Source organism: Athene noctua, chromosome 2 (genome assembly GCF_965140245.1).
Source record: "Athene noctua chromosome 2, bAthNoc1.hap1.1, whole genome shotgun sequence".
Classification (NCBI taxonomy): domain Eukaryota; kingdom Metazoa; phylum Chordata; class Aves; order Strigiformes; family Strigidae; genus Athene; species Athene noctua.
This window is the reverse complement of record NC_134038.1, coordinates 153264278-153291809: the sequence shown is the minus strand read 5'-3', so window position 1 is coordinate 153291809 and position 27532 is coordinate 153264278. Positions and strand designations below refer to the sequence as shown.

General features: G+C 46.1%; 3 protein-coding genes across 7 annotated transcripts in view; 1 reads left to right on the top strand and 2 right to left on the bottom strand.

Moving 5' to 3' along the window:
* Window positions 1–696: 696 nt before the first annotated feature.
* Window positions 697–13924, top strand: SLC6A20 (solute carrier family 6 member 20). Of its 4 annotated transcripts, none has more exons than XM_074900703.1 (11): window positions 697–855; window positions 4523–4663; window positions 5370–5461; window positions 6103–6330; window positions 7794–7904; window positions 8280–8521; window positions 9407–9569; window positions 9914–10118; window positions 10825–10984; window positions 12052–12217; window positions 13084–13924. In XM_074900703.1, the coding sequence occupies exons 1-11, from the start codon at window positions 735–737 to the stop codon at window positions 13231–13233; spliced, it is 1779 nt and encodes a 592-aa protein (XP_074756804.1). In that variant the 5' UTR covers window positions 697–734; the 3' UTR covers window positions 13234–13924. The 4 variants fall into 4 exon arrangements, with proteins under 4 accessions (XP_074756804.1, XP_074756803.1, XP_074756807.1 ...); XM_074900702.1 differs by having other exon boundaries at window positions 7794–7917; window positions 8245–8521; XM_074900706.1 differs by lacking the exon at window positions 4523–4663.
* A 116-nt stretch (window positions 13925–14040) lies between these two features.
* Window positions 14041–20922, bottom strand: SNRPD1 (small nuclear ribonucleoprotein D1 polypeptide). Of its 2 annotated transcripts, none has more exons than XM_074900708.1 (4): window positions 20699–20922; window positions 19914–19990; window positions 17102–17170; window positions 14041–14690 (listed from the first exon to the last, which is right to left on the bottom strand). In XM_074900708.1, exons 1-4 carry the CDS (start codon window positions 20710–20712, stop codon window positions 14614–14616), a joined length of 237 nt encoding a protein of 78 aa, XP_074756809.1. In that variant the 5' UTR covers window positions 20713–20922; the 3' UTR covers window positions 14041–14613. The 2 variants fall into 2 exon arrangements, with proteins under 2 accessions (XP_074756809.1, XP_074756808.1); XM_074900707.1 differs by having other exon boundaries at window positions 17102–17293; window positions 20699–20907.
* Window positions 20923–21852: 930 nt separating this feature from the next.
* SACM1L (SAC1 like phosphatidylinositide phosphatase) overlaps window positions 21853–27532 on the bottom strand; it is a 30750-nt gene continuing 25070 nt past the window's right edge. Inside the window, exons 14-20 of the mRNA XM_074900701.1 lie at window positions 26581–26719; window positions 26296–26365; window positions 26138–26210; window positions 25583–25676; window positions 25405–25497; window positions 24617–24674; window positions 21853–23923 (exon numbers count right to left, since the gene is read on the bottom strand). Coding sequence (XP_074756802.1) covers window positions 23787–23923; window positions 24617–24674; window positions 25405–25497; window positions 25583–25676; window positions 26138–26210; window positions 26296–26365; window positions 26581–26719 — 664 coding nt within the window. The 3' untranslated portion in view covers window positions 21853–23786. The remainder of the gene's footprint in view (window positions 23924–24616; window positions 24675–25404; window positions 25498–25582; window positions 25677–26137; window positions 26211–26295; window positions 26366–26580; window positions 26720–27532) is intronic.

The window sequence follows — 27532 nt, the reverse complement described above, 5'->3', positions numbered from 1 at the left end:
CGAAGAGCAGGTAGAGGGAGGGTGGTATTCCCAGAGGGTCAAACTAGAGTGTTGTACTCAAGGCTGCAGCAGGCTGGGACCCGCATGGCTGATAGGGACTGTTTCAGGGGCACTTTTGGAACTGGGGATTGTGCTGGGCTGGTTGGGGTGAGCTCCAGGGCACAAGTGACAGGATGCCTGAGGACCTGTTTAGAGCAGGGGACACAGGGAATAAAAGGCAGTTCTGATAGCTGCTAAGCCCAGTCCTAATGGTGTGGAAACCCCTGTGCTACCAAATCCAAGCTGGTGCCTCTCACACACACAAACCCACACACACATAAATGCCACTGCTAGGGAAGAAAGCCCTGTAGGCAGGAGCGTCCTGTTTCCAAAACCAGACAGCAACCCCTGTGTTATTTCCTCCCAGTGACAAGTTGGCACGTGAGCCGATAAAAATCCTTGGGCTCACATCCTTCCCAGAAATGCCCGTCAAAACCCAAGCAGCTGTTCTCCCAAAGTACCAATTTTATAGTTCTGTGTGTGCCTATAATCTATTTACCAGCATTCCTACTTCAGTATGTGCCTGTTAATAAGATTAGTAATTAAAAAGCTTGATAGGAATTGGCAAGCATAGCTCCTCCGCCTTTCCCTCCCCTCCAAGCCGGGCTGGCGTGGAGTCTGAGGCAGGGCTGGCAGAGTACCTGAAGGAGTGAAGGCAGGAAGGCTCTGCTGAAACCTCTGCCTCCAAGCAGGCAATGGAGAAATCCCGGCCGCTATGGGACAATCCCCTGCAGTTCGTTTTTGCCTGCATTTCCTATGCCGTGGGGCTGGGAAATGTGTGGAGGTTTCCATACTTATGTCAGATGTACGGAGGAGGTAAGTGTGGTTTATGTTTCTTGCTTCCCTCAAGGAGGAGTATGGCAAGCTTTAAATCCCAAAGTATGTTGTCCATGCTAATGGACTGTCCATGCAGCAGGGTCCAGGGCAGAGCAGGAGGCCAAGCTGTTTGTTGGTGTGCAATCTGAACTGGTAGTTCAGTTGCTTGTAAGTTCACATATGGGGCTTGGAATATATTGAGAGAGATGCTTACACTGATTTAATTTAAGGATCAGGTGTATGGTTTCAAGTTTCTGTCATTAATGTGTTGTCTTTTATACAAAGCCTTACTTTAGGAGGTGGCATCTTGGCTGCAAATCTGCCTGGAAGTTGGCTGAAACTCCTTAATCAACAGGAGTTTCACAGCAAAAGCCTCCTGGGAAGCTTTGCGAAAAGGAAATGAATAGTTTTGGGCTCAAAAAAACCCCAGCTCTTTGAAAGTTTAGCCTTCTCCTAGGTCCAAACTGAAGAAAGATGATGTCTGTATCATACCAGCCACAGATGTTCTTCCTTAGAAATCTAAAGTCAGTTAATTAGATGAATTAAAAACCAATGCTGATAATCTCTTCTAGTATACACTGGTTTATGACCATGTTTTGAAGAGCCTCTCTTCATAAGACATCCCAGTTTTATACTGCTTCTCACACTCCATCTGTTGTTATAGTGCTGGACCCATCTCAGCCATGCATTGACATGATGAGCATCTGCTTCATTTACTTCTGGTCTGCTTCCACCTTTTCTTCCTTTCAGGAAGAAACACACTGTGATGTTTAAGGGTTTTGTGCTTGTTTTATTGGCTTGTAGCTTACTTTTGAATGCACACATGGTGGTAGGAGTTGGTTCATTCTGGTTTTTGAAAAGCCAGCTCAGAAAAATCCAGATAATATAGTGGGTACAGTTACAGTGGCAATAAAGATGCTGCAGTGGCTGAAGCTCTCTTACATGGTTCAGACAGTAGAAGTCATAGACATGCTGCAGTTCTGGGTGCACACAGATCTGGGTATACACAGTATCTACACAGGTACTTTTGAGGGTAAAGACTTCATGTCTGACACTGAACTCTAGCACAAAGCTTAAAATGCGAGTGTTCTGTATGTAATTAAACTGCACGTGATTAGTCCACTAGCAGCCTTTCTTGTCAGACATTGTGACGGACAGCAAAACTCAGACACTGGGGTGCTTTGCATGGTTTAGCCACTTCTCATCAGCCGTCAGTAGTGTAGAAGATGGTGAAAATTCTCTGAGATGTAACCAAAACTGGAACACTTGATTATCCTGAAAAAGAGATGAAATAAACCCAAGTATTTTCTGAACAGCATGCTTTTATAAGAATAGTTTATTATTTTTATCCTCCCTGGTTAAATTTCCCAGGGGAGAGGCAGCTTTTCCTACTGTGAAACTAAAACTCCTGACAGCAGGCTTTGCTTTTCTTAATTGTTTTTCACTGCCCTCTTAAAAAGAATTCAGGTGTAAAACCCATGCAGACAAAACATTGTTTTGGGAACTTAAAAGCTGGATATGCCAGGCACTGAGTTTAGGTGGGGATGCCAGCAGCTGCTTGTTTAGCATCTTCCTTATAGAAAAGCACAGAGCCAGTCCTGCCCAGAAGAGCAGTATGCCCTTATTGCTGAAGATACTCATAAACAGGGTATTTTCAGACTTTACCACCTCCTGCCTTTCTGTTCATCAGCAGATTGCCTCCTCCCTGCTCTCATCCAGAGAGCTTGACCTGAGCAGAGCTGGGGGAGGGTCAAACCCTGTAGGTGCAGTTAGTCTGTCGGTAAGCAGGCTGGGCCAGACTGAAAGGACACTGGGATGGGTTAGAGCAGGACGGGTGCTCAGCAAGGCTCAGCCCTGAGCGAGGAAGCCCCTGAGCACCAGGCGGGATGCTGAGCAGAGGTGAGGGTGCTGCTGGTCAAGCCTAGTGCCTCAACCAGACCCGGGGCACACTCCACATGTTGTGCCAGCAGCAGGGGTCTGGCCTGGGTGCTGGTTTTCTGCAGGTGGTTGGCACTGTAGGGAGTAAAGCTGGATGTAAATGAGCAGGGAGGTCAGTGGAGCCGTGCTGGTTCACAGTGGATAAGGAGCTGGTTCATGTGGCTGCCCTGAGTCACTTACAGGAGGTATTCTGGTTCTACCCTTTAGGAAAAGTAGCATTGGGAGCAAAATCCGCATGTAAACACGGTGCAGAGCAAGGGGCAGGGGCTCAGCCCCAGCACCCCCAGCTGCAGGCAGGACATTGGGGTGAAGAACAAGCCTGGAGGCACTCCTCCTCCTTGCAAAGTGGCAAAGCCAATGCCAAGCATGTGATAATGCTGCTGGGAAGGCAAAAAAGGCCCTTCGTGAAGGGCCTAACACTGATTCCCCCCATGATGGTACATGGCAAAACTCCCCTCAGCCGCTGCTGGGACAGCTCACACCCCGCTGGGACAGAGCAGCTACCAGAGCTCTTAAACCCCCGACAGCTCCCTTATAGCATAGGAAGTTATCTAACAGACTAACAAAGGGGTCGTTAATAATGAGAGAGCCAGGAGGTGGAAAATTAATTCCCAGAATAAACCGGATTATTGCTCAGTGTTTATTTCCAGTTCTTTGCCTCAGTCTCTGCCTGGAGTTCATTCCTCCCCGGCACTGCACAGAGCCCATTGCAAGGAATGTTAATGCTGCAGATTAAATCCTAAATAAGAGATATTTACGTAAATATCTTTGGCTCGCTATAAAAAGGGAAGCAGGAAAGCCTTCGCAAAAATCCAGGTTTTTCACTCTGTCAGCAGCTCTTTCTGAAGTGAGCCCCAAGTCGAGGACAAGGACTGTTTGGGGTTTTTTTTCCCCAGAATAAATTTAAGCTGAAGTGCATCCTGGTTACCAGGCAGGATGGTCCTTCCCCCTCCCTCACTGCCCACCTGCCCATTCCTGCTGCTCCTCTTTTGCAGGAGCATCCCTGTGGCTTCCCATGCAGGGGTAGCAGGGATGAGCAGGCTTTGGCAGGAGAAGGCTGCATGCCTTCGACTCAGGTTCTGCTCCCTCAGGAGCAACCCTGGGGGAAAAGCCTTCACCCCTTTGCTTGTGCTTTTAGGCTCAGCACGGAGGTTTTTGGGAGCTTTTTGTTTGTTTGGTTGGTTGGGATTTTTTTAAGCCAGGTCAGACTTCAGTATGTTACTCAAAATTCTATTCAACAAGGATGTTGCTGTTACTTTGTCATTGAGTGCTTTGGCTCTGCTGCAGAACACCACACATGAAGTAAATCTTTCCCTTGTCCTCTTTCTCTCATTATCTTTTACGAGGTTTGGCTGACGATTAGTTACCCTTTAACAGCCCCAGCCCCGAACATTGCTCAAACCGCCCACAAAGCTTCTGGGCAGCCCTGTTGTGCTGGAGTGGTCACCGGCACAGTTTAACAGCAGAAATCCCAGCTCTGCCAAGTGCCTGCGGAAAATTCCCTGTGCACAGGTGCCCGGCACCCACTGGCATCTGGGATGCCGCCTGAAATGCGGTGAGATGTCCTTCAGGGTTGGGCCGTGCCCTCAATATACAAGGTGCCCAGACAGGACCCAGCCCCAGCCAGCTCGTGGGACACTTAATCGGGTGATTTCACCACAAAGAGGGCAATGCAGTGTTTATTATGCTGCTGCTCTGCTGAAGGCCATCTGTTGGGTTTTTCTTGCAGGTGGATTTTTGATTCCATATTTTATCATGCTGATCGTTGAGGGGATGCCGCTGCTCTACTTGGAGCTGGCCGTGGGGCAGCACATGCGTCAGGGCAGCATCGGAGCCTGGAAAATAATAAGCCCCTACCTCTGCGGCGTTGGTAAATTCTCAGTTTTCATCTTTATTTTTAAGTGCTCCAGGAACATGGATGATTTTTTGGATGGAGAAATTTGCATTTCAGAGAAGAAACCAGTTGGGAGCTGGGGTTTTACTGGGTCCCAGCAGGCTGAGCAAAGCAGTCAACCAGCCACCTCATGGCACGCGTTTACCCCATCCTTGCAGTGCACTGGGGCCAGACCCCAGCTCGCTGTGCTGGGTCCTTGGACATGGAGGTGTGAGTCCCCCCTGCACTCAGGCAGACTGCCAAAACCACAGTGTGAAGGCTTGTGCTAAATTCAGCCCCTGAGGCTGCCCACGCTGGGCTTTGACCCCAAGAGCATCTTCCCAATATGCTCAAAATGGAGTGGTAAAACGGTGTCTTAATTTCATACCATTGCTGCCTACCATTTACCAATCCCCACTCTCAGCTACCTTATTATGTTATTAAATTACCTTGAGAACCCAAACTATCACTAATTTGCTTACACACACATTTTATTTTTAACAATACATTGAATATTCACCCCCCTCAGGGGCTAAAGTGTAAAATCCTGATGGGAGGAGGAGGCGACTGCAGTGGTAGGGGCTCGCCCTGGGCACAGGGCAGTGCAGAGGCAAGGCCCACCCCGTGCTGGCTGGCTGTAGTGCCCCCCCCCGGGCATTTTGGGGTTCTGCTGCTGACCAATCATCTCCCTCCATGCCTGCAGGTGTTGCCAGCGTTGTCGTCTCCTTCTTCCTCTCCATGTACTACAATGTGATAAACGCCTGGGCCTTCTGGTACCTCTTCCACTCCTTCCAGGTGCGTGGGTGCCCGGTGGTGTGGCTTGGGGCATGGTGGCTTTGCACCAATGCTGGATGTTACATGGCACCATTGTCAGCTTGGTGGAGGGACAAAAGCTCCAGAAATCCTCCCAGGGCTTTTCTGGGGTGAAAAATGAGGCAGCAGTGTCCCCCTCCAGGGGGTCCGCAGGGGCACTGGGGTGTCTTTGCCTCACCACAAAATGCAGGTCAAGGCCAGCCCCGTGATGCCTTGCTGGCATGTGCCTTGGTGGCCATGGTGTCCTGCACCCTGGGGTAGGTCTGTCTGAAGGCAGGGGAGAGGGTTGGCCCTGGGGGACAGGATCAGAGAGGGTCATCCCCAAGGGACGGGGTCGGTCCTCAGGGAGAAAAGTCAGTCTGGTCATCCCTGGGGAAGAGAGGCAGAACGGATCTGTCCTTGGGTCATCCCTCTGGTCATCCCCAGGGGAGAGGGCCAGAGCAGGTCTGTCCCTGGGGAGAGGGTCATCCCCAGGGGACAGGGTCATCCCCAGCCCCAGGCAGCACAATGCGGAGACAAGCAAGGCCCAAGCAGAAAGCCTCCCTCGCCTTCATCCCCGCCGGCAGCCCCGCTCTCCCCGCCATGCTGACAGCAGGCGCTCTCCCCACACCCCTCGCTCCCAGGAGCCCCTGCCGTGGGCCACCTGCCCCCTGAACAGCAACCGCACCGGCTACGAGGAGGAGTGCGAGAAGACGTCGACCACCCAGTACTTCTGGTACCGGCAGACCCTGAACATCTCCCCGTCGCTGGAGGCCAGCGGGAGCGTGCAGTGGGAGCAGGCGCTCTGCCTGACGCTGGCCTGGCTGGTGGTCTACCTCTGCATCCTCCGCGGCACCGAGTCCACCGGCAAGGTGAGAGGTGGGCATGGCCCCGCTGAGCCAGGGCGGGATGTGGGGAGCAGAAATGAGTGACAAAAGACAGCGCAGGTGGCTGCTGTTACTTAGGGTTATGGCATTCCCCCTGGAGCCGCCAGCCCTGCTGCCTCTGCCACCCTGTTAAGTTGCAACTGAGGAAGACTCAAGTAAAGCACTGACTGATATTAAAAAAGTAATCCCCAAAAGTCCTTTAAATGCAGCCACCTCTGCTGCAAAACCATCCACCAGGCTTCTGGCCCTATGGAAAGCTGTCTGCCACAGCAGAGACATGTCAGGAGACATCTATTCCCTGGTCTTTGCGAGTCAAAAAAGGATGTCTACCGGGCATTTTCATTCACTTTATTCACAGTAGAAGTTATGAGGAAGGGGGGAAAAAAACCACTGTCCCAGCTGAGTCTGCACTAAAAAAAAAGCTGAGGGCTGTAATCCCCAAATCGTCTTAGCCAAATGCAAAAGCCAAGAGACTGTAAACTAAGAATAACCTCTTAAACTTGCTGCAGCTGGCTTTGGAGGCAAAAAAGAAATAAATAAATAGCCAAGGAGCACTGAAACAAGCATCATGAAGGCAGGGTCTTGTCATGGGGAGTGCAGGGGGCTTCTCCTTATGCAGGAACAGCAGCAGGTGTGGGCAGTGGGTGCCGGGCTGTCCCGCTGCATCTGCAGGCCTGCGGCAGGGAAAGGCAGATGCCAGCTGGCAACACAGGCAGGTGCAAATGAGAGGAATATGAGGTAATTACCCAGCCAAGTATCTTCCCAAGAGCTTGGGAAGGCACATTTTTTAGTGAGTTAGTTTTTATGTAAGTTTCTGGGTGAACCATTGGGGTACATCCCAGCAAAGGGTAGATGATTGGATTATCCCTTTTTTTTTTTTTTTTCCCAAGTGGCTTTTTCCAATGTGGAGATTGAACATTTAGCTTCAAATTCAGGGGTTTGATCAAAAGCTCATGGAAGACAACTGAAAGACTTAATTCTCTCCATCCCTGATCTGGGTTACATTAAGTTAAAGTCTTTTTCACATCTGAATTGAAGTAGTTTGATTTTGACCTTATATGACATCCGCTTGCCTTTCTCCTAGAGAGATGATGGATGCTGACCTTTGCCTAATGAGCTCTTTATCGACAGTTGCAAACTGGTGTTACTCCACTAAATGCTGCAGAACTGAGTTTGTAAATGCTTCAAATATTTCAGATTTTGTTCTTATTTTTCTAATCAAAAAGAAGACCTTGGGAACAATAGCACAGTTTTTATTAATAAAAACTCTTTTCCCTAAAGCCTAAATCGAAAGTTAGATTTATCTGAAAATATTTCTGTAAAGATTAATACAAGGTAACAAACACAGTAATAGAAATTTTCTACGTAAAGTAAGTGAGACTGACCACAGTAGATAAGCTCTGTCTTATGTATTCTTTAGACCAAGGTATTTCCCTTCCTTCCCCCAGGTCGTCTACGTAACAGCCTCTTTGCCATACTGCGTCCTCATCATATACCTCATCAGAGGATTAACGCTTCACGGAGCTGTGAACGGGCTCATCTACATGTTCACACCAAAGGTACAGGAAAACCGTACTAAATTTTTCATGAAATATTATTTACTGAACACATAGGGTTTTAAAAAGTGGTGATGTTCCTTTTCCTTAGACTGAGTTTTTGCAGCAGTAGCTTAGGTCAGGCAGCTGGGAGTGGCTGGAGGCTGTTCTGCCACGGTGCCTAGGAGCTGCTTGCATCCTCCTGCAGAAGAAGACCTGCTCATTAACATAACCTGTAGCATATTACTTTTAGAGTGAGCTGTAACCCTGCCCAAAACCCACCCCTGAGCTAAAATGTGCGCGCAAAGGGGCCTGTCCCCAGCCCTGCAGGCTGGACGGGTTGGTGCTGGGCATCCGTGTGCAGCTTCACACTCCTGCTCTCCCCATCTGGTTTTGCAGCTGGAGCAGCTGTCGAACCCCAAGACATGGATCAGTGCCGCCACGCAGATCTTCTTCTCGCTGGGCCTAGGCTTTGGCAGCCTCATCGCGTTTGCCAGCTACAACGAGCCCAGCAACAACTGCGAGAGGCACGCCATCATCGTCTCACTGATCAACAGCACCACGTCCATATTTGCCAGCATTGTGACTTTCTCCATCTATGGCTTCAAGGCGACATTTAACTATGAAAGCTGTATAAGCAAGTAAGAGCCTGATATTTCACTTGTTTTCCACCGCAGGCTGTTCTGGGGAAGGTAAGATGGGAGGTAAATAAATGACAGCACGCAGCGCTGCCCTAAGACCAGATCTGATACTGCTCTAATAAAGCTAATGGCGCTATTTAAAGCGATGAAGGTGAGGTGACGGGTCAGAGCTGGCTTGCCTTTTGACACCTGGGTGTCGCTTCCAGGCACCGGCCAGGTTGGGAGGGTCAGTTTGCCTGGGCAAGTCACAGTGGCACTTTCCACTGTGCCCTGGTCACATGCTTCAGGGGGTGCGTGGGGGCTGATTAATAAAATGCAGCAATGCTCAGATTCCCCTGTTAAGGCTAAGCCCCGTGCCAGGAGCTCGGCCTCCTCGGCAGCAATGCTCTGGAGGTGCCCAGCAGCCTGCAGGATTGTGCCCCGAGGCAGCAAGCTCACATGCAGTCCCTGGCACAGGGCCCGCTGCAGTTACACTTTTACTCGTATTTTTTACAGCTTTCAATCTATCTGCTGACCAGAGAGGAAACCAAGCTGCTAGTCCCTGCTCGTTGCCAAAAGGCTCATTACATTGGTGGGGTGTGGACATGAGACTGGAGGGCAAAGGGGAAGAGATGTCAGCTGGCACTGGCTGGCACCCAAAATACGTGCCTGGGAGGGGCAGCGTGGGTGCAGGAGCTGCTCCCTCCAAAGCAGAGATGAGTGCAAGGTCACTCATGTCCCAGCCCTGTGCTGGAACTGCCGTGGCTCCTACCCAGGCAGAATGGAGCCCTGTGGCCAGCAGAGCATCCCCACGTAGGGGCCAAAGAAGAAAGGGACGAGGTGTATAACCAGCCTCAATTTTATACCTTGACCTGAAAGCCATTAAATTCCTGCAATCTTTCCCAGGGTGATCCTGCTGCTGATGAATACCTTCGACCTGGAGGAAGGCTCTTTAACGGCAGACAACCTCAGCGAGATGAAGGACTACCTCATGGCCACCCACCCACAGGAATACGCCCAATTATCACCGCAGCTTAAAAACTGCAGCTTGGAAGCTGAACTCGATACGGTGAGTTGCCGCTTTGTGCAGGCACCTGGGCTTCTCGCTCTCCTTTCCTCCCACTGAGCCCCGACAGCCCCTCATGGGCACATCTGGACCCCCAGGAGCCGCCTGGCCGGGGGCTGTGCTGGGGCTCGTTGCTGCACCAGGATGGGCGCTGGCTCAGCCTCGCAAGGGGCTCACTTGGTCATTAGCGGCTGAGCTGGGTGAGGTGTCATCCCCCCTGCTGTGAAAAACTACCACCTCAGGTGTATTTTGTCATGGCACAGGGTCAGTCTCTTATGTTCTTGTTCTTATGTCCTTGACCGAGCTGAGGAGGTGCCCGTAAGTCACTTCCCCCTTCTCACCGGCAGGCTGTCCAGGGGACGGGACTGGCATTTATTGTCTATTCTGAAGCTATCAAAAACATGGAGGTGCCCCAGCTGTACTCCGTGCTCTACTTCGCCATGCTGCTGATGCTGGGCATCGGCAGCATGCTGGGAAACACCGCCGCCATCCTCACGCCACTGACCGACAGCAGGGTCATTGCTGCCCGTTTCCCCAAGGAGGTGATCTCGGGTAAGCGCCACGTCGCAGCGCAGGCCCTGCAGCGGGAGCACACGTGGGTGCCAAAGAATTGGTGTCCCACAGCCGCTGAGGGAATATCAAATATGCTGCAGGAAGGGTTCACCTGCCCTTGGGAAATTCTGTACAGCCTGTATAGTATTTTCCCTTGGAAGCCCTCAAAGCACCAGGGCAGTCATGGCTGCGTATTTGCAGGCTCCCCAGCGTACCCCGGCTCCTTCAGACTGGTGTCTACTGACAGGTGAAACTCAAAGGGCCTGGACAAATGTCAAGATACTGGTGGCTCTTCAGTTGCATTACCAGTATCCGAACTGCGAACCACCTCAGCCTCTGGCTAGAAGTGATAGGGGCTCCCCTTTGGGCATGGAAATCCATTGTCCCACCTTAAAAGCTGTTTCAGCTGGACACCCAGCAGTAACAGCAGATGCTGCACACACACGCGACAAGGCCACGGCCAGGACTCGGTTGTCCTGACCCTGCTGGGGTGGGTGTGCTGTGACTGTGCAGGTCTGAGGAGCAGCAGCTGGAGGATACACCAGCAGAGGCAGGTCTTTTCCAAAGGGGAAAAAACCCACCTTTCCCCTTTGAGAAAGCAGCTCCCTGACAAATGAGCAGGAATCCCACCAGCTTTTTAGTCACATTTCGCCCATGTAATTAGATTTCCAGGTGTAACAGCAGGGTCCCTGTTTTACCCATGCAGGTGCTGTGTGTCTCATTAACTGTGTGATTGGCCTAATCTTCACCATGGAGGCTGGAAATTACTGGTTTGACATATTCAACGACTACGCAGCCACCCTCTCACTGCTGCTCATCGTGCTGGTAGAAACCATTGCGGTGTGTTACATCTACGGGATAAGAAGGTAAAAGCTTGAACCCTCCTTTCTCTGTAGGGGGATAGCTGGGTGGGGGACTATTGGCCAAGCATAACAGTACCGCCTCGGGATACATTTTCCTCCTACGCTATGGTGTCAGCGAGGCGATGGGTGTCTGTCCTGCCCTGCAGACCCCTTCCAGGGGGTCAGGGCTGCACGGGGGGCCAGGCCAGGCCATCACCTTCTCTGCAGGCAGGGGAGTACAAGTGAGCTGCACATGCTGGTCCCTGCTGCTCTTGGCTTTGGTCTCAAGAGCACCTTCTGCTCCTCCTTTCACAGGAGTTCAGCCCAAGGACAATGGTGCTGGTAAGTCTGGTTTCAGAGACAGTCACCTTGCACATCACTGGTCTCCCAAGTCATCGCCTGCAGGTGAAAGCAAGCTTCAGCATTGGGAATAGTTTTAAACAGCAGAGGTGTTTGCACTCAGGGCACCTAAAGGCAGGCTGTAGTTTTTGCTTTGTTAGCCCACTAGCACAGTACATGTACAGGCACTTGTACGCAATGGGTGTTGCTTCCTTGGTGAGGAGGTCAAAGCCTTCGAGTCAGATCCAGGTTTCCTGCATGATCTTAGATGCCATCCCCAGCATCGGCACATCAAAGACAGTCAAATAGCAGCAATGAGAACTACTCAACTACACAAAACCAAGCAGCATTTTCCCCAGAGTACTTAAGCATCATTGCTTTTCTCCATCACCTCACACCAGTAAGTCCAAACTTGTCCTCTGGGCAGAATTCCACTGGGACTTTTCCTGCTGCACCTCGTTTAGTTTTGGGTTTGTATCCCATCCCGTCCCCCCCCCCCGGCTTTTCTACCTACTCTTCTGCAGTTTGGAATCCTCTCAAAAGCCCTGCTCCCTTTTCACCCTCACTATATGACCCTGGTGAGCCAGTTCTTCACACAATACCTCTCTGTTCATTACTCTTCTGGTCACCTCTACTTCCCTTTCCCATCTCACATATTTAATTCTAGAGGTGGTTTTGAAGTAACTCAGGTCAAGGTATTGATTGAACACATGCAACTGTTCTCAAAAATACATCTTTTCTTTTAAACACAGGTTTGAGAAAGATCTTCAAACCATGATTGGACGCAAGCCAAACTGGTATTGGAAAGTTATGTGGGCTTTTGCTAGTCCTTTGCTAATTATAAGCTTATTTATATTTTACCTCACCGACTATATCCTCACAGGAACACTGCAATACCAAGCATGGGATGCCACACAGGTAAAAGTTTTGGTTTTGGGGTTGGTTTTTTTTTTTTTAAACTTTCCTTAATTCTTGCAAGGACACAGCCCTCCTTCCTAACTACACTGTTCCACAAAAAAGCAGCTGGAGTTGGGGTCATCCCTTAATTTTGTGGAAAGGTCAAACTAGTGACAACACCGCAATGGTTTTGTGAAAGGGAGCAATTTTCCTCAATAATTCTTAATTGACCCCTTCAAACAGTAAAATTTTATTCATGTTGAAGACCCAAATATCATCTTAAAAAATACACTTTAAGCAGAAAAATTACTTTCAAAGTGTAGTATTTTGAACAAAATTAGTGGTATTTTAACAGACCTGAGCTGCTGCTGGAATAAATAGTTTTCATAATTTCCATATACATTTTTCTTCATGGCCAAAACACTTCTGTATGAATGCTGAACTGTGTATTTATCACAGAGAAATTATTGTTGGCTAAGTAGCCACAGGTTTCATAACCTTTTGTGGAAACATTCCTAGCATGCAGAAACAAATTACATGTTTTTGTGTCATTGCTGATTTGGGAGCTGTGGCGGGCCTGGCCTGTGTCAGCGTGAGCCTCCAGGCTCCAGGGGAGGAACAGAGACCTGATGGAGGTCAGGGCTGAACCATCTCATTAAGAAACCTGGATCAAGCCAAAATCTGCTCTACCGAAGCCTGCAGTAGTTCTCCCCTGTATTTTTGTCAGCAGCTCTGTTCTTATTGTCACTTCTAAGCTTGTATGGTTGGACACAGAAGAGCACTGAGGACAGTCAGGGGCTGCTCCAGCAGCAAGTGCTCCTGGGCACTGTCCTCTTCAGGCACCTGTGCGGGGCCCCCAGACCCACGGCTTCTTCTCTCCCTTGCAGGGGCAGCTGGTGACAAAGGATTACCCAGGCTACGCCCTGGCCGTGATCGGGCTGCTGGTGGCAGCATCCACCATGTGCGTACCCCTGGGGGCACTAGTAACTTTTATAAGGAAGAGACTGAAGAGGGAAAGCGTTCCAACCGTCGCATGAGCGCCGACAGCTGCGTTTGGGAAGACCTTACCCCCATTATCAGCGACTGGGCACTTCTGGAAGACAGCAGCAACCATTATTTGTAGCAGTTATTTATAGAGTTGAGAATTGTGGGTGCTCTACTGACCAAAAAGTGCTCTTAGGAGGTTCCACAGCGAGTTGGAAAAAAACCCAAAAGCTCCTCTGTAACAAGATGAAGCTTTAAAACGGCCTCTGTAAGAGAGGGAAAAACAGAAGAGCAGCTCACAAAATGCTAGCTAGCACCAATTAACCAGCGTATCAACCCACCACACAGCCTTAGGAAATTTTTGTTCTAGCACTGCCTATGTGGAAACACAAACAACTCAAGCATCTTCCTGCACCAAAGTACTGGCAAATACCCTCACCATTGAAGAAAGCCAAGCTTAGGCATGCATATGATTTGCAGTGACATCTGTATTTCAACAGGTGAAACCGCTGAGGCCTTGCGGCGTGAATGTGAGAATCCCTTTCCTACAAGGGAAAAGGCAGTAGGATGGTATCTGAGATAAACGTGGCCCGCACTGCTGCTTTTATAGTGTCCAGCAAAGCAGGTTTTATTTATATATATATATATCTCTATATATACATGCACACACACACATATATGAGCTGTGGTTCTCTCACCTCCAGAAGTAAACTTCCAATTCCAGTATGTAATCGTGCACTGTGCTGTACATCGTATTTTCTAGGGGTGCACTTGAAGGGCACTAGAAAAAAATCTGCGATAAAGCTGCTTTACAAGCCCCACCCAAACACAAGTATGTCATGTAATTAGCTGCGACAAAGTTCATATCCAGGTTATTCTTTAATCGTGAGATGTAACAATCCAGTGGTTCCACAGAACTGGTTCATTTCCCTATGTGAACATTGTATAAAGAAAGCAACGTATTTAAGTTGTAAGCTTCATGTAATAAGAAACAGTAAAATTGCATCTATGAACTTTAAAGCAGTCCCTCTGCAGAACAACATCAGAGACACCCTCAGGGGACGCGGGTTCTTAATACAGCGTCTTAACTATGGACCCATCAGAAGAGGGCAGGTGCCTGATGAAAGAAGGATTTGTTTCACACAAACACTGTTAAGGAGACCAACACAAGTCTCTCTAGGGAAAAAAGCAAGAGGCAGGTGTACAGCCTGCAGGGGTGGGTGAAATCTTGACAGTGACAACCACACCAACAAGACACATGTAGTCTGCAACAGCCTCAGCAACGGGACATGTCTTCCTCCCCCGACTCCACTAACAAAGGAAAGACAACTTTCTCACATTTCGGTTTATTAAAAATGGATACCATAAACAAGACCTGTACAAAAAAATATCCAAAATCGCCCAGAATTTGGTAACAGTTGCACGGTGAGAAGTTATCGTCTTGGGCCCCCTCTTCCTCTTCCACGACCTCGGCCTCTGCCACGGCCTCTGCCACGGCCTCTTCCAGCAACTTAGCGGATGAAACAAAAAAACACAAATCAAGTAAGAGCCAGGAATACTTTCATTTTGATTAAAACATTCTCTATCAAGCATAAACAAAATACTGCTTCCCTGTGATGAAACATTAGGTCAGGTATTGTCTGTTAATGCTCAGTAGGGTTTCAGACAATATTTTCACCTTTTGTGTTAGGTTTTTCAGCGTACAGCTGCCACAGACTACTGTCTGTCTGTCTTTGGCATCACTGCCAAAACCAAGGGGATGTAACAGTTGGCTGCTCTTAAATGCTGAGGTTAAGTCTGACAGAGAGCTACGATTCCTCCTCTTTTTTTTGACAAAATCTAGTTTTTCAGGCGTCAGAAAAAGCATATGCAGGACAAGAGTATTTCATTACTATTCATTGCAGCGGTAAAGACTTTTTTATTTTTTTTTTGGCCACAGCTTAGCACTGTGGTTTATAAAGCACTCTGCTAAAGGGCAACTGCAACAGCTGTGAGATTCCCAAGTTCAGCCTTTCTCGGGCACCCTGCGAAAGGATTCCACCACTAAACAGCTCCTACTGTTTTCAGTGATGCCTCTGCCAACTTCAGACTTGATTCTCGGGCCAGGGGCTTGGCTGTGTGTTCCCACTTTTACATACTGCTATTTAATGGTAAGGGGAAGGCAGAATCACAGAATAATTCAACCTGCAAGCGCCTGCTGGAGGTCGTATGATCCATATGGTGAGAACATGTCATTTCACCCTTTTCCTGACAAAACACAACCTGTCACATCAGGCTGCAAGGCCACCGTATAAACTTTGAAATTACTGGTTAATTTTCAAGCAAGTTTGTCGGCGTAGGGCTCAAAAAGATACTTAAAATTCTGTGGAAGTGGATGGCTGGGTTTGAGACACACACTAGCATCCACATTCAAGGCTGTAACAAGTACTCTGTTCCATCTGACGGTCTATAGGTTAGGAGTGCAGCAAAGACAGAAGGAGCAGGGGCAAGGACAGATCTGTGAGAAGCAAGGTGTCATCTGTTTTCCGGTAACAGACTGACTCTGGAAAACGCACGGAAGCATCAATGCCTGACAAAATCATTACTGCACCTACATGCAATGGCAGACAGTGGCGCTCCCTAAGTGCAAGCACACTGGGCCCCAAGGCACACGTGCCACCTACATCTCAGGTGGCTCCTGCTGCCACTGACACTTTACTTGCTAAGGCCAGACATTACACACCTCTGAAGCCCAAAGGCATTTAGAGATAAGGCAAAGCACAGCACAGCGGAGGTCTGAGAGTCCTGAATGCTTCAGCACACTGAAGATGCAGGGAGTATCAAACCAAGCAAACAGTACTATCACAGCTCCCCTTCTTTCTTACAAGTTAAAAAGAAATAGTGATGTTCTTGTTCACATCACATCGTGAGATTCAGACAAAAAAGCAACCCAACCACGCTCATTTCTCCATGTGGTCAGAGTATTTTTCATGTACATGAAAGGAGCAAAACACTTCCAGAGGCTTTCTCCTTATTCTACAAAGACAGCAGCCATACCACTTGCACTTTGTGATGCACACGCCTGAGGGTTCCTTACACCTTCTCAATAAGGTAAGCCACCAACCCATAACATATGCATGGATCAAAGACCGCAGATCCCAAGAAATGGTACGACTATTTGTGAGCACAATTAGCTTTCACTTATAACTTATTATTTCAAAAACATACAGATTAAGTGCTGGGCAAAACATACACTGCCTGAAGACAACCTACATATTTTCTGGGGTTTACTGGATATTAATCTTAGTGGTGTGGATTAAAATTGAATTACTCTCTATACTGTTAGGCTTCTAGGGAAAACGGTTTTGTTCAACAGCCTTTTGAAAAAAGTTCCAGGAAGAGCAGAGTGGAACACTACTGGGAGCCAAAGCCCACTGAAATACAGCCTGGACTCCCTCAGATTCTCAACTCTCTCAAATTCAGTTCTCGGACAGATCAATTTTATCCACTACTGAATGAAATTTCAGCAAAGCATTCAGCACTGTTCAAGAGGCTGTTCTGTACTTTCTTACCAAGCTATGTGAAGTTCCCCAGACAAACTGAGGAAACACAGCAGACATTTGGAGAAGAGGAAATTTAAATCTCAACTCTGAGCCTGTGATAGGTTAAGCTTACTTACTTACTCAAGCTTAAAAACACCAACATTTTTAAAAACAGATGAATGAAAAACTATACACATAACATCACACAAAAGCAAGCTCTAGAGATGCTAAGAAGGTGAGCAGGGCAGACTTGGCCAGTTCAGCATCAAACCCTCAAAAATGCAAGAACTAGCTGCCAAATGAAGATACTAAGACACTCAAATCCGATATCTTCAGATTCAGAACACTAAAATGCATACAAAAGCAGAACACATGCAGACTGGGAAAGTAAAAAACTAACCTGCTTCTCTTTTCTTGGATTTGACTTTTGGTTCAACATCCACTAGCAAAGTATCCAGAGGCAAACTGTCTGGCAGAATGAAGTATCGGATGTTATTCCCTCGAATGCTCAGTGTCTCCAGCTGTACAGGTTCTCTGTTCTTCAGTGTCATTTTCACGGCTTTGAGATGCGTGTTCATACTGACATCCACTCCTGAAACAACACAAGCCTCATTTCAGGGATGGTCCCTTGTTCGCTGTTAAGTATGCGCATACTTGGAGATTTATCCTGTTCATTAACACCTGCTTTGTCAGTCATTAACTCAGCCTCTAACTGAAAGAAACAAAGTGTCTTTTCCTCTTAAATTATGCTCCCTAATTTATCAGTTGCTGCCTTTTAACACCTCATTGCTAGAGTTCTTCATCTAGGTCCTGGCAATAACAATTTTGTAAATGATCAAAACAACTCCTTTGAACAACAAATAAACTGCCCCGTACTACAAACATCTAATACTAGTCTGTTTACTCCTTTAAGAAGAAACAAAACAGACCTTTGAGGAGCTTGATCGTTTCCTCTTTCCGTAAGACTGAGAAAAATCCAACCACCAAAGCAGCATTTATTTTCTGATAAAATACATCTAGTACTAGTGTGACACCCCCTATGAAAGTACGTAAAACACACTGCTGTCGGGAACTGTCACTGTAGTTACAAATTCCATGAACAGCCAGTATGTAAGAACTGTATGGGATCAGTACTGTGCCCACTATGCTGGGCTACACATAAACTTGAAGTGTAGACAAAAGACAGATATTGTAGTTTACAAACAGCAGTTAATTCAGTGACAGGGCACCCACAGGACCAACATTTTTAGTGCGTTCAAACTTAAGTACAACAACTCTTTGTGGTAAAAATAATTATTGTCTCCTTTCATAAACACAGAAAGACAAACTGTAAGATGTTTTACCACAGTAAATAACGTGAGTGGCAGGCCAGAACCAGAAGAACCACTGTGCTGTGCTTACTCCATGCATTTTCTGTCCTTTTCCCTTCCAAATTTTACCCAGCTCTCTGCAGTCCCCCTCACCTGCCCCTGGTTTGTGAGGTACACAGCCTGTGCAGCCTGCCCCTGCAGCGAGCCTGCCCCGGCCAACCCACAACGTGAGAGAGAAAGAGGAGAACCTACGATTTGCAGGTGGCACAGCACTTGTGAATGTAGTTCACACACCAGTGCAAAGGGCAGATTGTCATTTCAGAAATAGGGGACTGCATTCCCAGTGCTTACAGATCCTTAGGAGAAGATGAGAGAGACTCTGTGCAACAATTAAGCCTGCAACAGCACCGAGGTCAGGAGCGAAGCAGCTTGTTTGCTTCGTACCTAGCTGGGTTCAACAGAGCGTGTGCAATCAGACACCAGGGTGGTGCCTTCAGGTCTAATCCAAGCTGATAGATCTGGCTGTAAAATAATGTCAGTGTCAAACTTCGTCAAATCTCAGCAGATTGCCACTGGCCAAAAAAGCGCCTAAGCAATCCTCTCTGCCAAGTTTGATTTTTATTCTTTTAATAGTGTCTGGGCAGAAGAGTTTCTAAAAGCAGCCCCGAGGCGACGGAAGGGAAGGAGATCAAGCATGTTCATCAGCTTCATTAAATACGATGTGTCCCACCTACACACCCCATGCTTCTGAAGGAATGCTAACACGCAGGCTCTCAGAACAGTAGCCCTCACTGGTATTATTAAAACAGACAAAATAGTCTGCACATTTTTCAATCCGTATGAGAAACATGTAACAAACCATAAAGACCTTTCCTTCAACTTTCAGTTCAGTGACACAAAGAAGCCCCTGCTAGGCAGTAACAGCCACAACTTGTATGACAAACCTTTGCCAACAGCAGGGGACCAGATTCCCAACACCAGGATTCCTTTTTGCGTCATATCCCCCAACAAGCTAAGTGTTTTCAAACTCATTTAATGAAATCAACGCAAATATATGCAAAGATGCATTTCCATATTAACTTCACCTTAACCAGAGCAGAACCACGCTCAACAGAAATAATTTGTTACGGATAAAATTTAACCAATTTAAGAGCATATCAGCACTTAACTTTTCCCATTTATCTGTGCTCCCATTAAAACCAGAAGTCCTTCTTCTGGCGATCCAGCTGTAACACTTTTATTGCTTATGGCAGTTTAACAAACAAAACTCTACTGAAACACCTTCTAAAAACTGAGGTGCATATCCACTAGCAATTTGATACGGCAGTTAAACCACCCCACCAACATTATCATGCTGCTAGAATTCTAAGAGAATACCACGCTTACGCCTGCTTTGCCAACGGTTTGGAAAAGTTTATTTCCTTCACCCCCAAGCTTGTTTGTAAGCAAAGCCTGTGGTGAGGCTCAAGAAGCTCCCAGGCCTACAGTGATTTTTACTGCCTCCCAGCAGCACCTTATAAACAGGAAGCTTATCACAAATTAGGTAACAAGAGCGTAAGCTTGACCACAGGTGAACTTGCCCACTACTACATCAAAGACAATCTGTGACAGACTGAAATTTCCAATTTCTATTTTCATGATTGCCTACAAAAAGCTGGCTGGTCACAGCTCTGCACTCTGTTCCCAGCAACTTCTGCCAGCGTGCAGACTCTTCTGCAGCAAACGCACCTCATGCTTACACATAAAGACGTGACTTAGAAAGAACATCTCCTGCATCTTACAGAGAAAATGCCCACAAGAGGGAGCACAAACCAGAAAAAGCTCAGTCCAAACCATAGCCGGCAGCTGTTAGCGGAAGAGTTAACAGGCGATACTTTGCAGCGGCCTCCCATCCCGCCATACCTGTGATAGTCCCGTGCACCTGTGTCCCGTTCTTCAGTTCGATGGTCACAGTCTCATGGCTCAGCTTCATGAGAAACCTAGGAATTTAAAAAAAAAAAAAATAAAAATAAAGAATTGTTCGCTCTCACATAAAGCCTGACACGTTTAACATCTTCTTACAGAAAACCAAGATGAACTGAGTATTTATACAACCCAAGCTTCCAAAGGCAGCGTTCCCAGAGCTCACAGATTCTGCTGTAGGTGTTTAATAAGGCACCACACGAGAGCGCAAGATACAAAGCCCCGAAACAAAGCCTCCGTCCCACCTAACCACCGCGAGCTGGAACAGCCCACTGACACCCTGCGGAATCCAGCATCCCACTTCCAGAAAAAGTACTCCTTACTGTACAAAGAAAGGAACGTTTTAAAACTTGTTACTATCTCAGGGAGGCGATTCTAACCAAATCTGGGGCTTTCCTCCTCCCCCCCCCCAAAAGGGTGGTTTTGCCAAGCAACCCGCGCAGGCCCCGCTCCAGGAGCCGCCGGCCGCAGAGCGGTGCCAGGCCGCCAGCCCACGGCTGAGGCAGCGGCACGGGAGAGCAGGGCCTCCGCCGCCGCCAGAGCCCGCGGCCCGGCCCGGCGGGGTCCCGCCGCCGCCACCGTGGCAGCCGCCCGCCCAAGGGCCGGCAGTAGGGCGGGGGTCGGAAGGGCCCGGCGATGCGGCCGTTGGGCGCGCGGGCGGCCGTTGGTGGCGCGGGCTCTCCCCGCCGCGGCCCAGCACCGGCAATCCGCCTCCATCCGCTCACCTGACGAGCTTCATAGCGGCGGGAGGCCGGCGCTGCGGCCGGGCGGCCTCGGGCAGGGAGCGGCGGCCGCCCCGCGGGCTGAAAGGAGGGGAGGCGCTCGGCGGGCAGGCCCCGAGGCGCGGGGGTGCGGAGGCCGCTCCGAGCAGGCCGCGCCGCCTCTGGCGCCAGGAAGCGGCCGCCCTCGGCCGCGATCAATGGGCGGAAGCGCCGCCGCGCGCGGGGCGGAAGGGGCGGGGACAGCGCCCCCCAGCGGCCCGGGGGGGGGCCGCGGGGACGGCGCATGCGCGGGGCAACTTGGCCTAAAGGGGAAAGGCCGCGCTTGGGAAAACATAAAACCCGGCTTGGTCAGTGAGAACCAAGCTCTCCGGAAAATTTCACTGCTAGGGTTGCCTTACATTTTAGAGAAAAAAGAATCACGGGGTTTTTTTTTTGAAGTATTTAATTTTAAACCTGCGTTGAGCTTCAAAAAAAATCCAAACAAATCCCCCGCAAAATGAGTGTAACCTGTGAAGTATGCATGTTTTTAAAAAAAATTACAGTTCGGCACCCAAAATTTTTAGTAATAGTCTTGTCTGCGTGTGGGAATCTACTCACCCAGCAAAGCCCAATCAGTTCAAAATACACACACTAGACTCTTCAAATACTTATTTCATCAGTGATTCAGAAAAACACAGCTCAGAACGTGTGCATTTAGGCAAGTGCATTTCGTGTTCCCGTTTGAGATGGGCCACTGTGACGGCCTAACATACCACAAAACAACAACATAACCCCCAAACAAGAAAGCTGATGTGTGCCTGCAGTGAGGGAAGGGAGACAACTTGAATTTTCACCCCAATCATCTATGGCTGTAGTCAAAAACCCCTGGAGCAGTCTTGTGAGCAGAGGTGACATTTAAGATTAATCAGAGAAATCCAGCCACAGTAGCTCTTAGACCCACACCCAGCTGTGGCAGCAAAGACTGCAATGAGATGGTAATACAAACTCTAACATGGGGTATAGCGCAAGATCATCAGTGTTTAAGCACACAACAGCAAGATCTTCACATGCAATGAGCAGAGACCAAACTGAAATAACCTTCTGGTATGAATCCGTTCCTAAGGAACAATCTGGGAGCAGTTGGCTTCAAAGCACAAAATGCACCACTGACATTTTAACTAGAAAAGTTGAACATTTTATTGTAATTTATGAGTACACCATTTGTGATTTTAGAAATACAGACTCTTTGCAAAGCACTCAAATACAGGTGCCTTTCAACTTCTAAAACCTACATTATTCTATGTCTTGCAAACCTTTTATATTAGCAATTCAAGTTTGTCATTGCTGCAACAAGTTCTTCAAAGATGAAAAACAACCAAACTGAGTTTCAAACACCACCTGCCAGTGAGCCATCAAAAACATTACTTTCAAATACTGAGTCTATGATGTTCTTATAGTCTGTGCCCATAATGGAGTTCACCTTTGAAAATTTTAAGTTGCAGGATTTTCCAGTTAACCATCAACTGGTATTTCCATTACAGCATCTAGAAGCAAACAGATACTTTGCAAGTACTAGTGCTTATGAACAGGTTATGTTTACACAAAACCCAGAGAGGCCTCCAGAAACATTCAAGGTTAAAATGAACAGTTAACAGTTGCAAAAATCTGTACATATTTTCAATCATAACACAAGGAAACACTAGAGTATCAGTGTTTTGTGTTCTAGCTTCAATAGCGACAACTGTGCTAGTATTCTACATTTTTCTCCCTTCCCCCCCATTTAAATTTTATACTCACACTCTGAATATACAGCTGTACTTACAGGAAATATTAAACAATGCACAGCGCCTTAAGCAAGTTCCATGTCTGGTTTTGAACAAACCATATAAAATAAGTGACAAAATAGTTTAAAATTGGTCCTCGATTAGGATTACTTATTTTTATACAGCTTGGAAGCACTAAATTTAAAGACACACATTTAGTATTAACCAGCACAAATTATTCTGTAGCGCTTTTTTTCCCCTCTTTTTTTAAAGAGTGTGTTACAGTATCATGCATGAAAAGCAAGCTGCTGCTCCCAAGTGCAAACATGGAGTTTAGACTAAACACTTTCTCCTCAGGCTGTTATTCCTTCTTTCATAAATTATTTCAACATAATCAAGAACAGAAGCAGCTGACTAGCAAAACAGTATGAAGTTCACCTTTTACATTGTGACCCATTCTTAAAGTAATGGAGTACTTTGGACCTTTAGCATAAGGAAGGTTCAATAAACACTGCAAAGTATTTTTACATTCTTTGATTTAATTTACATCTTTAGAAAGAAAACTCTATATTTTAACTCGCTAACTAATCAATTATCATCTGGAGACTGTAGTATTGAAACAGTGCAAGACATTTGCAACTTCAGGAACATCCAATTACACTGCCCTTTCACCCAAACAATGACTAGTAGAATATTGCATCAGTCCTAGATAAACAAGACAGGACAGAAAGCTCATTTTAGAAGAGCATTAGATTCAAAAATCTTTTCTATTTAGCGAAAAGAATCCACACACAAATATGCACAAAGGACTCCTTAACATGGACTTTATCACAACAAATATAATCCAGCTGTCTTAGAACTAGACTTTTTATTGGTATGAAGCCATATTTGTTCAGAGACTATGGTTAGAGTCTCCATTATTAATGCTTCAACATCTGGGTTTTTTGACACATGAACAGCATCAGAGCACTCTTCCTGTCAAGCCAGAGACCAAAGATTCAGCTGAAACAGCCCAGCTGGACTACGAGCTTAAGCAGTCCACTTACGCCCTGAAGCATTCCAGACATCAAAAAGCTGGCTTTCGTCTTTGCATTACCTCAGTGAGAGTGGAGCCCCCTCCACTAATGCAATATTCTGAAGACCACTGCAACTAAGACTGTCCAGCCAGGTCTCAGTTGAAAGCTACCATCGCCAAAGGACAGGATTTTCTTCCCCACCCCACCCCACCCCCATGCTGCCAAGGAAGAATGTTAAAAAGACAACTATTCTGTGTGGAAAGCAGGTCAGTAGAGACTCCAGCTGTGGCTTGAGGAATCCTCAGTACCAAGCCGCTTTCCACACACACAAATTCAGTCCATCTTCTCTTTCTGGACCAGCTTGGGTGCATCTACAAAATCCTTGCCATTATAAAGGATGATGGCGAAAGTTCCAAAGCTTGCACTTCCCCAGAAAAGCACATAGGCCAGTGTCTCAGTCCACGTATCACCTGTTAAAGAGTCAGATAAACATTTTAGTTCATTATCTCCAATTATCAGAGAGAGAGGGGTTCTTAGTACAAAAGCAAAACATTTCAAGCCCTCCCTCAGAAATCGGCTTTCAGATGAAGTTACATGTCCTTCATGGCTACTGTGGTCTTTTTTCTATTCCCTTGCGTAAGGAAACTTTGCCACACACCTCTTGGAAAACTTTGAACAGACAACCACAGAAGTCAGAGTCAAGAACTCTAATGGCACTAATGTTAAAATTCAAGGCAGACAGAAGGGAAAAAACTTCACAACTCCTAACACAGATTTAGATTAGGGGGACATCAATCAGAACAGGCTTATGCCTACATCTGACTTTCCTGAACTGTCTTTCTGCCCAAAATTAGGTAGGTATTCTTCCAGGTATTTATCCAGCCTGTAATAAAGCTAGATGTCTACTCAGGGGCAAGTAAATCTGGGACAATTAACTGCCCCTAAGTGACTTCTATGGAAGTTTTAATGTTGTTTTCTACAGTACCTCAGGTTTTTCCACATGAATGATATAGTGCTAAGCCTCAATCTCCAGAGCTGTGCTTCAAACACCTTCTAGAATGACTGAGAAGCAGTTTTATACTGAATAGTTTCTGGTAACCATTTATAGAAAGTCCACACACAAGCAAGCTAATTTTGTGAAATTAAACTCAATAGTGACTTACCAGCCATTAGCAAACAAATAATGCACATGGAGAAAGCAACCACCATAATAATAGGCAACTGGGGAAAGAAAAAGAATAATCACTTGATATAGCAAAATATATAACCTTAATTTCATTTAAGATAAGCTCTACTGCAAAGCTATTTACTTGCTTTGCAATGAAGTTGCTTTAATTGCCGATTCACCTGCTGTCAGGTACAAATAAAATTTTGGATAGCTCCAAGATCTGGAAGACTGTGTTTAATAACTAGATTAAGAATTAAAGTACACTTTCTCTCTATTAAAAGAGAGGTTGAGGTTTTTGGGGGTTTTTTTGTTTGTTTGTTTGTTTTGTTTTTTTCTTTTTTTTAATAAAAATACACCAGCCATTAAACCCGTGATATCCCTGAATCCCATTTCACAAAATAGAAAGGGGAGAAGAGGAAAAAAAAAGATAGCTTTTTTTTGGCGTTACAGTCTATGCTTCTGCATGAAGTATGAGAAATCTTCACAAGCTTCTTTCTGCAGAAGGAAACAGTCATTGATGGTGACTAGCAGAATTCCCCCTTTCTACTTGATGAAGCAGATTTTTAAAAAAGCAAGCAGCAGTATTTTCAATACCTCAAGGACACTCCATTTTCTGTCAAGGAAACAGTCTGGGTTTAGTCCTATAAGCAGGTATCATAGAAACATAACCAGATTATAGGGATGCTTCATTACTAAATAGACATGTTCTTTTTAGTCGTATGAAGCAAGTGACTAAAAGGTTGTATGTGTTTCTCCAATCATGAATGAAGTCTCCATACTTACAGCTAAGAACTTCCAATCTTTCTTGACATGTAGAGGACTAGCAGGTTCTACTTCATCCACTGAATAATTTCCAAGAAAAAGATCGATCGCATCCTGGAAGAGAATGGGAAAGCAAGAGTTAAAACGCACAGCAACATTTAACAAATACATTTCCCACACAGTTAAAAGCCTAACTTACTTGTCTAAATCCATCAGAAAAGTTATTTTTGTAGTAACGTATTAACGAGTTCCAGCCATCCATTATTAAGCCCCACTGAGTTCTCTTCCCAGTTCTGCAAAAAGACGTTTTGAAAATTCTTTAAAAATTCAGGAAGATCATTTCAAATTTATAGTTCTTTCATTGTTCAAATGTGTACTATAATAAATATCTGCACATAAATACATTTATATATTATACATTATTATATATTTAGTGCTGCCTCTGCATTATTACCACACATACTTGTAACAAAGTTTGAAAGTAAAATGACACTCTTCTGTCCCACAATAAAAATATGCCTTGAAGAGGCACATTTCTCTTAGTTTTATTTCGAGATAGCCGTTTCTCCTTTCATATAAACACAGCGAAGAAAGGTTCTGTAGAGTTTAGTCTGACATTTTACCAGTTGAACCACTGAAAAACTCATTAATGGCCTAAGCCTCAATTTAATAACCTTCTTGGATATGAAGACTTAAGGAAAATACTAAACATGTCCAAAAACCCAGAAGATCTTCACAAGAAAGGCTGACTTGCCTTGTGTAATCTGTCTTTAAGGCACCGGTTCCAGCATATTGTTTGGCACAAGCATTAGCATTATCAGCCCATGCTGTGAAGAGGAAAACATTAAGAAAGATTAAGTTATGTACTCTGTTTGGAAAAATGTGATTGTTTTAACTCCATAAACAGCCTACCATTTTTGTAGATTTTCTCAAAGTCTGCTTGCTCTTCAATTCTCTGTCCAACGTGCAGAACACCTAGCCTCTAAAACAAAAAACACTGAGGCTCACTCATAGTTTGCTAGAAAAATTAGGATTTGCTTTCAGAAAAAGCTGTATTCATTAAACTAAAATCTGGTCAGTGCATTTCAAGTAGTACAGTAACTCAAGTATGCAAGCTCTTACTATAGCATTAAAGTTACATTTCCATTCCAAACAGAAAACCTCTTCCAGCTTGTTAAACAAGAATGAAATATTTACCTGGAGCTGGGCTTGAAGAGATCGGCGTGCTAACAAGCTCTGAATCACATTAGTTCGATCAAGGCAGTCCATGCAGTTACTGCGGAATATTCCTTCCTGCTGAGTCACAATCTTACCATCGGAATCAACTAGAAAATAACTAACACATACAATCCACCTAAGTATTTATAGGTAATAGTCGATATAAACCACACATTTTCAGAAATAAATATTCTAGCAACCAAGACACAGTTGTCGTGAGCCTGTGAAGAGTTCTTAACCATGTTTTTGAACTTTAACGCCTCCCTGAATTCTTCCTCTCCCATGCTGAAAGACAGCATCGATATATGAACATTAAGTAATCTCAGGGCTGTATTCACTTTTATAATTTAGAAAGCCAACCAGCAATATTGAGTTATATGCCACTGGAAAGAGGAGCTTCTGGTGCAAAATCAGTGACCCCTTATTACAGGGTCCTAGCGCCACAGATATCAAGATCATTAGCAGAGCAACAGCAGAATTAACCAGATTTGTATATACCTGGTCACCTGGTTCAATCCAGTCACCACTGCATAAAAAGTTATATAAGCTGTCAGGCACACTTCTTCCAGGAAGGTATTCGCATCTTTAAGGCCACTACTGAAAATCTGCTACTGTCACTTACTCTTATGTGAACATCTGGGGGAACCAGGTGTTCCTTCTTGCAACTACATACACTGTTACCTCCCTCTTTTTAATCAACTAAACCAGGTGTTTCTAGTAATTGATAACAAACATTTTAAATACTGAATTGCATGCAAGTATTCTGGTAACTGAGCTGGTAAAACAAATATACCAATCAAGTTACCAGCTGGACATGTGAATGGGACAGAACTATACTTGTCCTTCTGCCACAGCATGAAACTTCCAGTTACCTAAAGATTTACAGATTATATTCTGTAGATTTACTGCACTATGTAATTATGAAGTCTGA